The sequence below is a fragment of the Chelonoidis abingdonii genome, chromosome 1 (genome assembly GCF_003597395.2).
Source record: "Chelonoidis abingdonii isolate Lonesome George chromosome 1, CheloAbing_2.0, whole genome shotgun sequence".
In the NCBI taxonomy this organism is placed as follows: domain Eukaryota; kingdom Metazoa; phylum Chordata; order Testudines; family Testudinidae; genus Chelonoidis; species Chelonoidis abingdonii.
In genome coordinates, this window is record NC_133769.1 from 115,849,918 (window position 1) to 115,864,181 (window position 14,264).

A 14,264-nucleotide genomic window follows, 5' to 3' on the forward strand; every position below is an offset into this window, starting at 1 on the left:
AGATGGGGACAAGACCAGGCCACGGCACAAGGTTTCCTATAAGGTGTGGGTTTTCTCCTGCACTGTCCCATACGCACAGAATGCCCTCCCGGAATTAACAGGGAAGGGCACAACTATCTTCCCCTTCCAAACCCACTGCTTCTGTAAGCCTTTCCAGGAATCAGCCTTTGGACATGTCACTCAGGAATAGCTGATATTTCCTTTGATAAAGTAAGCTAACTTGCCTGTGTCTGTACTACACCCAGTACAACAGGCAAGGAGCTACTGCAGTACGAAGAAATCCTGGTGCCTGTGTTCTCTGACTCTGAATGGTATCTCTTGGAATCAAGTCTCCCAGGTGAATACTCACAATTACTATTGCCAAATTCACCTTCTATAAATATTCTCTAGTATTTGCTTAAAATTTCCTTTGTATGTGAACATTCCTGCCAGCAAACTGGTTCAGCAGAAATGAATACTTGCAGAACCCAGACAAATAAGGGGCATCAGAGAGGCAGCATGAGCCAGTGGACGGGGAACGGGCCCAGGGCTGAGGAGACCTGGCATTTATTCCCAGCTCTGCCACTCACCTGCTGGGTGACCTTGGGCAACACTTCACCTCCCTGTGCCTCCATTTCCCTTCACACCTTTTTTCTGTTTTGTCTATTTGGATCATACGATTTTCAGAGCAGGGACTGTCTCTTATTATGAATTTGTACCTGCCTAGCACAAGGAGGGCCTGATCTTAGTTGAGTTCTCTAGATGCTACCTTAATGCTAACAACAATGAAAACAAAGCAGGAAGGGATTCAAGTCTTTATCCAGGTGAACGTTCATAGATTTGAGGTATCCACCCAGCTCTGCTGTTTACCCAGAAACGTTTTTTTCAGGCACCTGAGCCTGCCTAATGCTGCATTCCCATCCCAGCTCAGTGTGCTCTCTATAGACTGAAGAGTACACAAGCCCTCCACAGACCCCAACCAAAAGACAGCTTTTACAGGATTAATTAGCTGACTACCTGGCTATTTTGATGCTCCCACTATCAAAAATTATGCAAGTTGTCATGTGCAAAATACATAAGTACCATCAAGTCCCTTCTTTTTTGGTGTGTGTTTTGGGATCTTCTGGTACACCCTGATATTGCCCCCTCCAGTGTCCTCACAGGATATTTTTGTAGGGCCACAACTCACGTTCCTCTGCCAGGAAAGAGGTCTGGCTGTAGCGTCTCGGGAACCTCACTGCCAGTACTAGCCAGAGCACCAGCCAGAGGCTGTGCCTGCTCACTCCATGACATTGCCAGCCGCTTTTACCCAGGGTGCTTGAGAAACTGAGAACACTTTCACTGCCACTAGGGTTGTCTCTTTTTACTAGAGATGGGGCTGAGGCGAAACACTGAACACTCCCAAATTCTGGAAGAGCTCAGAGCCAAAGCCTAGCTCTCTACCTCTGGCCTGTCACTACTTTTTGAAATGTGGCTCCTTAGCATTGAACCAGCACGTTGTGATGCGACTGACTCTTGGAACATTGCATAGACATGCTCTTCCCCAGGCTCAGGACTAGAGCTGTTCCAAAAAATGGAATTTACATTTCAAATTGGGGATGACAAACTGAAATAGCAAAATTTTTCACAGAATAGGAGACCATGGTGCATCATGGGAGATGTAGTCTGCCCAAGGAGCTGAGCCCATATAGAAGGACAATGAGGGCATAAGATACCTAAATTACAACTCCCATGAGGCACATTGGCAGATCAGGTGTATGCAAATTAACATCTGAATTTTTCATTTGAATGAAAAAGAGCTTTCAAAAGAGACTAATGGGAAAATGGTGGCCACTTTTTAAGACTGCCTTGTTTTGCTGGTACACAGAATATTGATCATTACAATTACCATTATTGCTTTATACTATGGCGCTGACTGGAGGCCCCAGGCAGTGATCAGGCCCCATCCTGCTAGGCACTGTGCACAGACAGAATAAAAAGATGGTTCCTGCCCACTACAGTTTACAGGGCCAGAGCTCAGCAGCAAATAGACTCATAGACTTTAAGGTCAGAAGGGACCAATATGATCATCTAGTCTGACCTCCTGCATAAAGTAGGCCACAGAATCCTACCCATCCACTTCTATAACAAACTCCTAACCTATGTCTGAGTTATTGAAGTCTTCAAATTGTGGTTTGAAGACCTCAAGCTGCAGAGAATCCACCAGCAAGTGACCCATGCCCCACGCTGCAGAGGAAGGTGAAAAACCTCCAGGCCTCTTTGGCAATCTGCCCCAGAGGAAAACTTCCCGACCCCAAACATGGCGATCAGCTAAACCCTGAGCATGTGGGCAGACATCAGCCAGCATCAGGAAAGAATTCTCTGCAGTAACTCAGATCCCATCCCATCTAACATTCCCATCACAGACCACTGGGCATACTTACCTGCTGATGAGCAAAGATCAATTGCCAAAATTAAGCATTGATTAATTGATTAATCAATCCCATCATACATCCCTTCCATAAACTTATCAAGCTAGTCTTAAACCAGATATGTCTTTTGCCCCACTAGTCCCCTTGGAAGCTGTCCAGAACTCACTCCTTCTAATTGGTTAGAAAACCTCGTCTAATTTCAAGTCTACCTTCTAGTGTCCAGTTTATACCATTTGTGCTTGTGTCTACATTGGTAACTAAGCTTAAATAATTCCTCTCCCTCCCTAATTTAAACCCTGCTGATATATTTAAAAGAGCAAGCTATCCCCCTCAACCTTCTTTTGTTACGCTAAACAAGCCAAGCTCTTTGAGTCTCCTTTCAAAGACAGGTTTCACTTCCTTGGCTCATCCTAAGTAGCGCCGTCTCTGAACCTGTTCCAGTTTGAATTCATCCTTCTTAAACATGGGACACCAGAACTGCACACAGTATTCCAAATGAGGTCTCACCAGTGCCTTATATAACGGTACTAACATCTCCCTATCTTTGCTGGAAATACCTCGCCTGATGGGAGATTACCCCACAAATAACTAATTATATGGATGGGACAGACTGAAATCTATAGGACATTGGCCACAAAAGATTTCTGATAGGAAAGGAACTTATTAAGGCAGGACAGGAGGTCACCTCATATACAACTGGTTATGTGGACAGGACTCATCAAGAGTACAGGAGATCACTCCATTGAATATCTGTTCAGAACGGAGGATCTCACTGCTGAGTGAGAGAAATCACTCTACACAGGACCTACATTTCCTGTAAGCTGTGCGGCTGGGAAGTCACTCAGCAGGCTATCAAGTGCGGCACATTTCAGGTTTCCCTCCCCACACTGCCTTGTGCTGGCCCTGCCCTGGAGCTGCTCCCAGGAGCCTCCTACTTGCTGTGCAGAGCAAGGAGGTGGAGTGCTAATCTCAGGTGTCCCCCTTCCCTGTACACCATCTCCACAGAGTTGAGAGAGAGGAGGCCGAGATGCACAACAAGGCTCAGGATGGAGGGAGCTTGCTGGCAGCTGCTGCTGTGTCTGAACTTGCTGATCTACTTAAAAGGGCAGCATACTTAAAGGGGCAATGTGCTTCTCTGTCTGTCTCACACACACACACACATACACACACACACACTGTGTGTGCATCTGTAACACACACACACACACACTGTGTGTGCATCTGTAACACACACATACTGTCTTTCACACTCACCTCCCAACACATACTTGTATTGTTGTTACTTCTTGACACTTCTTTGAAAGTGTGTTATTTTAGTATTTTGACTGGTCTATGCATTTAATACTTTTTATTTCTCTCTTACATTTAAATTTAATTCTTTGAGTAGTGAATTCTAAAATGCCTAACCTGTCCTGGATGGAGTAATTAGCCCTATGGTAACTTTTAAAAAATATATATTATATAGGTTTTTGGTTTCTATTGGTGGCGCACATCTGCACATTACCTCAATATGGTGCACATAACAAAATTCATTCTGCACGTGGATAGAAAAAATTAAATGGAACACTGTACAGGACTGACAGAGGAGGATAGACAACTGTCATCCAGGGTGGTTCTCTTCTAACCACAACTTTACTTCTTACCCCACTTTCCCCAGTGTGTTGTCTCACCTGGCTGTCAAGGCCTAACATCATTAACATGGAGAAGAAGAGAATCGACCAGAGAGGGGACATGGGCAGCTGCGTGACAACCTGTGGGTAGGCGAGGAAAGCCAGTCCTGGACCTACCAGAATGAAAATATATTGAAAAGTTTAAATTTCTAAAGTGCTTTAACAATGAGGCATGTGCTTTAAGAATGAGTTCAGTACGATTATTAAATCGAGAGATGACAACAGCAAAAACTTGCCAATATTTTAATATGGGCTCCATGAAAATCTGCCCCCTTGGCCTGTGCTGCACAAAGGAGGGGGAGGGACTTGAGAATCCATTCATCTTTTCCTCCATTTAAACAACAATGCCATTTTGTTACCATAATCAGTGATGCAGGAACAGACTGGGAGATCAAACATTTTCCTGGAAATGCATAGACTGTGTTACTGACATATATACTGAGAATTAGGGTTGGTCAAACATTTTCCAAGAGGATTTTTTTCAGTCCCAAAATGCCATTTAGTCAAAACTGAAACTTTCTGGCGGAACATGTTGATTGCAATGAAATTTAGTTGGGGGGGGGGGTTTGAAAAGAAAGACCCTCTTTGATAAGGTTGAAAATGGAATTCAGAACAAAAATGTCAGAATTTCCCACAGAAAGGAAACACTGAGTTTCAGCCAGCTCCAGGGTGACCAGATGTCCCTATTTTATAGGGACAGTCCTGATTTTGGGGTCTTTTTCTTATATAGGTTCTTATTACCCCCCACCCCCATCTCGATTTTTCACACTAGCTGTCTGGTCACCTTAGCCAGCTCTTGTGAGAATACTGATCAGATCAGAACTTAACCACTCCATGGGAAAGCTCTAACAAAGGGCTACGCCCATAAAGAGCCTCCTTAAGTGCAGCAATCCCGAGTAATAGACAATCCAGGTGTAGAACAACAACAAACCTCAGAATTTCCTGTGTTGGGAACCTGAGTGGAAAGAGCACCTGAGGGTATGTCTACACTACAGGATTATTCCGATTTTACATAAACCGGTTCTTTAAAACAGATTGTATAAAGTCGAGTGCACGTGGCCACACTAAGCACATTAATTCGGCGATGTGTGTCCATGTACTGAGGCTAGCGTTGCTTTCCAGAGCGTTACACTGTGGGTAGCTATCCCGTAGCTATCCCATAGTTCCCGAAGTCTCCCCCGCCCAATGGAATTCTGGGTTCAGATCACAGTGCATGATGAGGCAAAAACAGTGTTGCGGGTGATTCTGGGTAAATGTTGTCACTCAATCCCTCCTCCGTGAAAGCAACGGCAGACAATCACTTCGTGCCCTTTTTCCCTGGATTGCCCTGGCAGATGCCATAGCATGGCAACCATGGAGCCTGTTTTGCCTTTTGTCACTGTCACCAGGTGTGTACTGGATGCTGCTGACAGACACGGTACTGCAATGATACACAGCAGCATTCATTTGCCTTTGCAAGGTAGCAGAGACGTTTACCATCCCTATTGCACTGTTTGCCATTATAAGCTGGTGATGAGATGATGGTTATCAGTCATTTTGCATCGTTTGCATTTGGAAATTGGCGATGATGGTTATCAATCCTTTTGTACCGTCTGCTGCTGTCATGGGTGCTCCTGGCTGGCCTCGGCTGAGGTCAGCCAGGGCGCATGACAAAAAATGAATGAACTCCCTGGGTCATTCCCTTCTTTACGTTATAGTCTAAAATAGAGTCAGTCCCTGCCTAGGATATGGGCAAGTGTACTAGAGAACCAATGAGAGCACAGGCTGCGCTCCGAGTCAAGAGCCCCCAGAGATCCCCCAGAAATGATGAGCTGCATGCCATTCGGGTGCCGCTGCAACAACGCCCCCCGTTGCTTCCCTCCTCCCAGGCTACTGTGCAATGTCCCCATTTGTGTGATGAAGTAATAAAGATGCAGAATAGAAACACTGAGTTTTAGTGAGATAAATGAGGGGGAGGCAGCTCCAGCTGCTATGATAGTCCAGCAGGACTATTAAAGGGTGGAGGGGAGAGGAAGCGGCAGGCTCAGCTGCTATGATAGCCAGGATGTACAAGAATTTTCTTAGACATGAAAGGGTAGGGCTAATGGAGCTCAGCCTTCAGCTGCTATGATGAGGGACAGTTACTAACCTTACTGTACTGCTGAGCCGGGAGTGACTGGGAGTCGATTCCATTTTCACCCAAGCGCGCTGGCCAACCTCACCGAGGGCCAGCCAGGCAGCCCTCACGGGCTGATGATGATGGATACGCAGTCATTTATGCACCGTCTGTCACACACACGACGGATGCTGGTGTTCAGCGCTGAGCACCCCGTCTACCAGCAAGCATGGATAGACATAGGGTGACATTGATAAAAAGGTGAGAAGACGATTTTTTTCATTGTCATTCAGGGGCGGAAGGGTATAGATATTGAATACATACACTCTGAAACAACTGGGGAAAATGTTTTTGGACCCTTCAGGCATTGGGAGCGTCAGCAAAATGCAAATACTTTCGAGACTGCAGGCGCTGATGGGATACTGGAGGTCCTCGAGTACCCCCTCCCTGCATTGACGCGTCCATTTGATTCTTATGGCTTTCCGGTATGCTTGTACTTTTCAGCACTGTGCTCAGTCCCGCTGTAGCCTCTGCTATATAGCCTGGAGATTTTTTCAACTGCCTTGTCATTTTCATCTTCTGTAACGGGCTCAGATAGAGACAGATTTGTCTTCCCATACACGATCAGATCCAGTATCTCCCGTATGTCCATGCTGGAGCTCTTTTTGGATTTTGGACTGCATTACACAGTGCTGATCAGAGCTCCATGCTGGGCAAACAGGAAATGAAATTCAAAAGTTGGCGGGGCTTTTCCTGTCTACTTGGCCAGTGCATCCGAGTTTTGATTACTTTCCAGAGCGATCACAATGGTGCACTGTGGGATACCGCCTGGAGGCCAATATCGTCGAATTGTGGCCACACTAACCCTAATCTGACATGGCAATACCGATTTCAGCGCTACTCCCCTTGTCAGGGAGGAGTTCAGAAAATCGGTTTAAAGAGCCCTTTATAGCGATACAAAGTGCTTTGTTGTGTGGACGGGTGCAGGGTTAAATCGGTTTAACGCTGCTAAATTCAGTTTAAATGCGTAGTGTAGTCCAGGCCTGAGTCTATCAGGAATAGGCTTCCCAAATTCCTCTGGGACCTAGGCCATTCCTCACATCTTTTCAACTTGGCAAAGAATTTGCCAAATGGCTCATTCCCAGTCTCCTGAGCCATCCAGTCCTACAACTCTGTATCATCTCAGGAAATTGAAATACACACTTGCACCCGAGTCGGGGAAGCTCTGTGAGAACACCACACTGATTGACAAAATGCTATTCACTATGATCACATCCTGAACATTTGGAACCTGTTTTCTTTTTGGGGGTCATTTTCACTTATTTCATGGGCCAGATCTTCAGTCATCAAAACTGGCATTGCTGCATTGAAGGCAGTTGGGGCTCTGGTCTTGTAAGTTTAATAGAATTAGTTGTGCACAATATATTAAAATTCTCCTCTAAAACTGGCCTTATTCTCTTCTCATTTATACCACTGTAACTCCATTGAGCTTCAATGGCATTACAAAAGGTATGAGTTTGCAGTGTTGTTAGGGCAGGGGGAAAACAAAGGCTAGAGAGGTGAACTGACTTGTCCAAGGTGACATAATAGGTCAGTAGTGGAGCTGGAAATAAAACCCAACTTTCCTGACCCCCATGCCACTGCCCCACCCACTGGATCACACTGCTAGTCTGAACACTACACATGTAATGTCTGTTTACCTGAAGATGCCAGCTCAGCGATTGACTTCTTGGTGATGTGACCCATGAATCCAACAATGGAGAAAATGACAAATCCTGCAAATATGCTGGTGGTGGAATTTATACAGCAGACGATGATTGAGTCTCTGGAAAAGCAAACACAAATGTGAGAAAACCTTCTGCATTTCTGGTCCAGTCAGCAAATCAGAACAGGATCAGAGTTAGGGGATGAGGAGAGGGTGAAAATGAGGCTGAGTGTAACACCAACAGACCCTGGTTGTCAGCGGGCAGAACTGAACCTGGGACCTCTGGAGCTTAGTGCATGAACCTCTACTGCATGAGCTAAAAGCCAAATGCCTCTTACTTAAAGCTGTAGAGCAGACTCATTTTATCTTTCTCTCTAAGTGGTTTCTGTGCCACTAGATGTAACTGAACACCACACCCAGCAGGTGTGTGAGTTACATGAGGAGGCATGTTACTGTGCTGTGGACAGGTGACAGTGAGAGGTGAAGGTCAGAGGTGGGGTGGGTAACTTGGTGATGTCCTGTGGCCAGAAGACATTCAGATATGAGGATCAGTGATGAGGCCTGGGTTGCATGCTGGTGAATTACAGACCGTACAGCATTAGGTACTATGGGCCAGATTATGAACCCCTTACACTGGTGAGTAGTTACTCACAGGAGTAGTCTCGGTGACTGCAATGGGAATACCCCTGTGACTAAACGCTTACCAGTGTCACACAGGGGTTCACAGTTTGCCTCTGTGTGTCTTTCTGATTGTAGAGGTATTTGAAGAATACTGACTTGTATACATTGTTATGGAAGGAGTTATAGCTTCCCAGGGCAATCAGAGATCCCAACCCCAGTCCATATGAGAAAAAGATCTGTGTGGCTGCATCCATCCAGACCTGCAAAGGAAGAACAAACCATGACTCAGTATTTCGTAGCACTGTCAGAACATTCTGCATAATCCAGTCCGGGGTGGGCAAACTTTTTGGCCTGAGGGCCGAATCGGGGTTCCAAAACTGTATGGAGGGCTGGGTAGGGAAGGCTGTGCCTCTGCAAACAGGCTGGCCTCCGCCCCCTATCTGCCTCTCCCACTTCCCACCCCTGACTGTCCCCTTCAGAACCTTTGACCCATCCAACCCCCTTGGCTGCTTGTCCCCTGATCGCCCCGTCCAGGACCCCCCCCCATCCAGCCCCCCTATCCAACCCACCCTACTCCCTGTCCCCTGCCTGCCCCAACCCTTATCCACATCCCCGTCCCCTGACAGGCCCCCCAAGACTCCCAATGCCTATGCAAACCCCCTGTCCCCTGACCTCCTGCCCAGAACCTCTGCCCCATCCAACTGCCCCCTGCTCCCTGTCCCCTGACTTCCCCCTGGGACCCGCAGTCCCTTATTCCTAGGATGAGCAGTTTAATACATTACACCTGCAGCTGCACCCCCCACTCCCTGGCCAGAGCCAGCCATGTTTCCTGCAGTCTCACAGCTGCGCTGCCCAACAGGAGCTCACAGCCCTGCCACCCAGAGTGCTGGCAGCAGGGTGAGCTGAGGATGCTGGGGAGGGGCCGGGGGCTAGCCTCCCCAGCCGGGAGCTCAAGGGCCGGGCAGGATGGTCCCACAGGCTGTATGTGGTCCATGGGCCGTAGTTTGCACGCCGCTGGACTACACTGACATACTTCAGAGATGAATGTTAATGTCCTTATCAACAGGCCTACGATTCCCTTCAGGCTGTGCAGTATTGACTCCTATGCTGTTTAGCTGGGACAGAAGAGACTGCTGCAGTGAGACTCCCAGGTTGCTTACACAGCAACTAACAGGAATAAAAATCAGTGCTGGAGATGGGCCCTGATTAGGATGTTCCCCCTACCTTTCATCTCGCTCTCAGCACTAAACTCTGATCTAAACTCTGCAACTAAACCCAGATCTAAACTCTGCAACTGAGGCTCTGCTCTTGTCTGGCACTACTGACGAGAGAACCTCAAATGATTTCAAACTTGGGTTCCTTTCACATAAACACCTAAAAAGTTGGCTGCTTATCCAACTTAACCAGAGCTTCTGGGGCCAGCAAGGCAGGACTGGAAATCCCATGAGAACAGGCTTTCCCACTTCATTTCCTCTACTTCCCATTTCCAGAAATGCCAGGAGAATAACTTTTCTCCCCATACTTCAGCACTTCCAGAGTCAGCCTGAACTCAGGAGCACAGAGACAGGTGGAGATGAACAGTAATGGAAGAAAATTGTTAAGGGCCAGATTGGGCTTTAACACACTAGCCTGTGTGGTATGGGGGTGGGGGTCCAAACTGGAGACATATTACCTCATGGAAGTGTAATCCACCCACCTCCTGGCACTGAGACCTGTGTGTGTGTGTGTGAGAACGAGAGAGATTAAATGAGGTTGCTCTACAGCCTTAGCTAAGAGCCATTTGGCTTTTAGCTCATGTGGTAGAGGCTCATGCACTAAGCTCCAGAGGCCCCAGATTCAGTCCTGCCCACCAACAACCAGGGTCTGTTGGTGTTACAAGTGGGGGCTCAGCCAGAATTTCAACTGAGAAGTCTCTGAAGCTCGGGACGCACTTCCTCAGCTAGAGGAAGTATTTAACTCACACACCTCCTGAGTGTGGTGTTCTGTCCCATCTAATGGCACTGAGACCACGTAGAGAGAGATTAATAAATTTGCTCTACAGCCTTAGCTAAGAGCCATGTGGCTTTTAGCTCATGTGGTAGAGATTCATGCACTCAGCTCCAGAGGCCCCGGGTTTGATCCTGCTCACCGACAACCAGCATCTGTCAGTGTTACAGAAGCATAATTTCTCTTGTACTCAGGGGATGCACATGCTGCACCTCCATATGTGAGGATGAAACAAGCAAACCAGCAATACAGGTTAGGGAGGAGGTGGGGAGGGTACAGCCTTTGCTTCTCCTTGCTCTTTTTGGGGTTGCTAATGTCCCAGAGGGTTCTAGCAGAGAACAATCCCTGTGCTTGGGAGATGCACAATAATAATACCTAGCTCTTATACAGCACTTTTCAACAGCCACAAGAAGGGAAGATCTCCTTGCGCCTTCTCCAACTTGCAGACACACCAAGAACCAGCTGCAACCTGGCTCTAAATGAACATCCCAGAATCTTTACAATACTTTGGTTCAGGTTTTGGTTCCAGAAATGGGCAGAGACTGGGGGTGGGGCCGAGATTGTGTCTTAATTATTCTGAACCATTTTCTCCACCTCACAATGCAAGGGGAAGAGAAGGGATCTGCTGCGGATCTGTACTTAGAGCAGGAGTGCCAACACTAGTGTTTTATCATAAGTGTCACCATTGCTGGTGTGTTTTCTTAAAGCCCCAGCCCCTGGAGTCAGCTGATCACATGAGAATCTCAGCTTTCATTGTTTAACAGTTGTAGTTTCTAGCCTGCAAAGTTGCAGAGAAAAGCTGGAAAATGTGGCCCCTGTGTAACTTAAAGGCCCCAAACCCAGTGGGCTAATAAAAAGACCACAGAAGGTGTTTTTGTTGAGATGATATTTAAACCAATCTTGTAATTTTTTGCAGGGAGCCTTACTCATGGGTTGGCAATACTGTTACAGTGCAGTGGTTCCTACAAAGTGGGACCACTGGGAGCTCTAGACAATCAGGACTATTCAGTTGTCATCACTTGTGCATGACAAGCGACCTCACAGACCTCTAAGGAATTGTTACTCTATAACAGAGAGAAACTTGCCTTCTCAAGCATCTCTACTGCACTGGGCTTCCCACTGAGCCAGGCAAACAGTATATGGCTATCATTTGCCATTTAAACACCTCCACCTTGTCATAAACAGATAGCTAAGGGTTAATGTTTCTTTTACCTGTAAAGGGTTAACAAAGGGAACCAAACACCTGACCAGAGGACCAATCAGGAAACTGGATTTTTAAAAGCTCAGGGAGGGAAAGTTTGGGTGTGTGTCCCTTTGTGTGTGTCTTTTGTCTGTCTCTCAGCTATGAGAGGGATCTTTCTAGCTTCAAGCTTCTAATCTTCAGTTTCCAAGTTGTGAGTACAAAGGTAGGAAAACAATAGGCTTTTATTGTTTTTTTGTATTTACATGTGTGTAGTTGCTGGGATGTTTAAATTGTATTTCTTTTTGAATAAGGCTGTTTATTCATATTTTTCTTTTAAGCAATTGACCCTGTATATTGTTATCTTGATACAGAGACCATTTTTATGTCTTTTCTTTCTTTTTATATAAAGCTTTTCTTTTTAAAACCTGTTGGATTTTCTTTTCTAAGTGAGGCTCTAGGGGATAGAAATCCCTGTGCCAGGATTACGGTCTCTCTCAGGGAAAGACTGGGAGGGGGAAAAAGAAGGAGGGGGGAAGGTAAATTGCCCTCTCTGTTTTGTAATTCAAGGAGTTTAAGTACAGTAATCTTCCAGGATAACCCACGGAGGGGAAGCCTGGAGAGGAAGTAAAGAGAAGACAAGGGGAGGGGGGTTATTTCCCTTTGTGGTAAGACTCAGGGCATCTGAGTCTTGGGGTCCCCCAGGGAAGGTTTTGGGGAGACCAGAGTGAGCCAAACACTGGAAATTTTTGGCTGGTGGCAGCGCTATCAGATCCAAGCTGGTAATTAAGCTTGGAGGTTTCATGCAGGCACCCACATTTTGGACTCTAAGGTTCAGAATTAGGAATTATGGTTATGACACACCTAAAATAACAGCTATGTCTAACGCTGAACTTGTACCTACATCTAGCATTGCAGGTATGGGCAATATAGGGTTCCATTGCCTCCTCTGTGTAGGACTGTACTATCCAACCCAAATAGCTACCCCTAGACTAATCAGTGTAATGGAGCATCCGCCTGTCAGAGGGCACATCTGCAGTTGGGTAAATCATCATCGCTCCAGTGATAATATTACAGGATTTCCATGGAGCACCATTGACCTACACCAGTTGTGGATCTGGCTCAGTTTTGTCTCTGACTGTGAAGACTATGGCTACTGGGATTCTAAGACTCTAAGATTGGGAGGTTTTTTTGGTTATGAGAGAAACTTGAAATGTTCAAAGTGCCAAGGAACTTGAATACAGCAGTGTAAAAGCTTTAAACATTGCAGGACCCACCTCAGACTTAGAGAGTTTGCTGAAGTCTGGTGTGATATAAAAAAGGATTCCCTCCTTGGCTCCTGGTAGAGTGATTCCACGGAAGAAAAGAATAATTAACATGAAGTAAGGGTAGGTGGCTGAGAAATACACAACCTGAGAGAGACAAAGGGAGATGTTAGTTGTGTAGTGAGGCGTTCACAGTCAGAGCTACAGCAGTGACTTGATTCTCCTAGCTTCAGTGGGTTTACTCCTGATTTGCACTGGTGTAAGTGAGAAGTGAACTGGACTCTAAGGGCAGGTCTACACTACAGGGTTAAGTTGACCTAAGTTATGCAACTCTGGCTACATGAAGAATGTAGCTGGAGTCGAAGTAGCTTAGGTCGAATTATTGTGGTGTCTACACCGTGCTGGGTTGACAGGAGAAACTCTCCAGTCAACTTTCCTTATGCTTCTTGTTCTGGTGGAGTACCAGAGTTGATGGGAGAGCGATCTGTGGTTGATTTAGCGAGTCTTCACTAGACCACTAACTCAACCCCCGGTGGATCAATCACCGCAGTATCGCTCCATGGTAAGCGTAGACATGCCCAAAGTGTGTTAGTTCTTCTTGCCAAGACTAATAATTAGGGAAGGACATGACCTCCATGAAGTTTACATGGAGGGCTAATGACTCTTTTGTAAGAAATTGGTTGAGACTTTTCTTGCATATTCTGTGTTATGTTTCTCTTCAAGTAATATTTCTGAATATTGGGGGTTTCTTCTACTAACGACAAGAGGCTTTACTGATCACATAAATTAGAGCCTGGTGTAACTGCACCGAAAGCAGTGGAATTGCACAAGTGATGAATTTGGGCCAAAGAAGTCAGAGATGTAACCAATTTAAGTAATCTAGCCCTTATTTTCTAGTGATTTGCCTTGTCTTTCTTTATTTAAATGATCCAAGTAATGTTAGTTTGCCTGAAGGTGCTTCCCCCACATTTCTTGGGAAAATAATTCACAACCTAAGAAAGTTTACTGTGAAGAATTTTTTTCTGACATTCAGTCATTTTACTCTTTTTTTAATGTCATCCCATTTCTCCAACTTACATCCTACATAACATATCCCCGTAGCACCATTTTACCAAACTAAGCAATTTCTCAGGTATTTCTTTTTTCTGGTACTGGTCTGTAATGTTATACACTAGGAAATAGCAATATGTTTCTGTTTTGAGGGTGTCATAGATAAGAAAAGTTAATAGCACAGAAGTACTTTATATCTCTTTGACTATAAAGGGTTAACAAGTTCAGTGAGCCTGGCTGTCACCTGACCGGAGAACCAATCAGGGGACAGGATCCTTTCAAATCTTGAGGGAGGGAAGTTT

The 14,264-nt window shown here is 45.9% G+C and overlaps 1 protein-coding gene across 1 annotated transcript in view; it reads right to left on the reverse strand.

The window, feature by feature from the left end:
* The window catches only part of LOC116815467 (sodium- and chloride-dependent GABA transporter 1-like), a 39,319-nt gene that overhangs the window by 11,519 nt on the left and 13,536 nt on the right, over positions 1–14,264 (reverse strand). Inside the window, exons 6-9 of the mRNA XM_032763892.1 lie at positions 12,925–13,059; positions 8,638–8,741; positions 7,856–7,980; positions 4,061–4,173 (exon numbers count right to left, since the gene is read on the reverse strand). Coding sequence (XP_032619783.1) covers positions 4,061–4,173; positions 7,856–7,980; positions 8,638–8,741; positions 12,925–13,059 — 477 coding nt within the window. The remainder of the gene's footprint in view (positions 1–4,060; positions 4,174–7,855; positions 7,981–8,637; positions 8,742–12,924; positions 13,060–14,264) is intronic.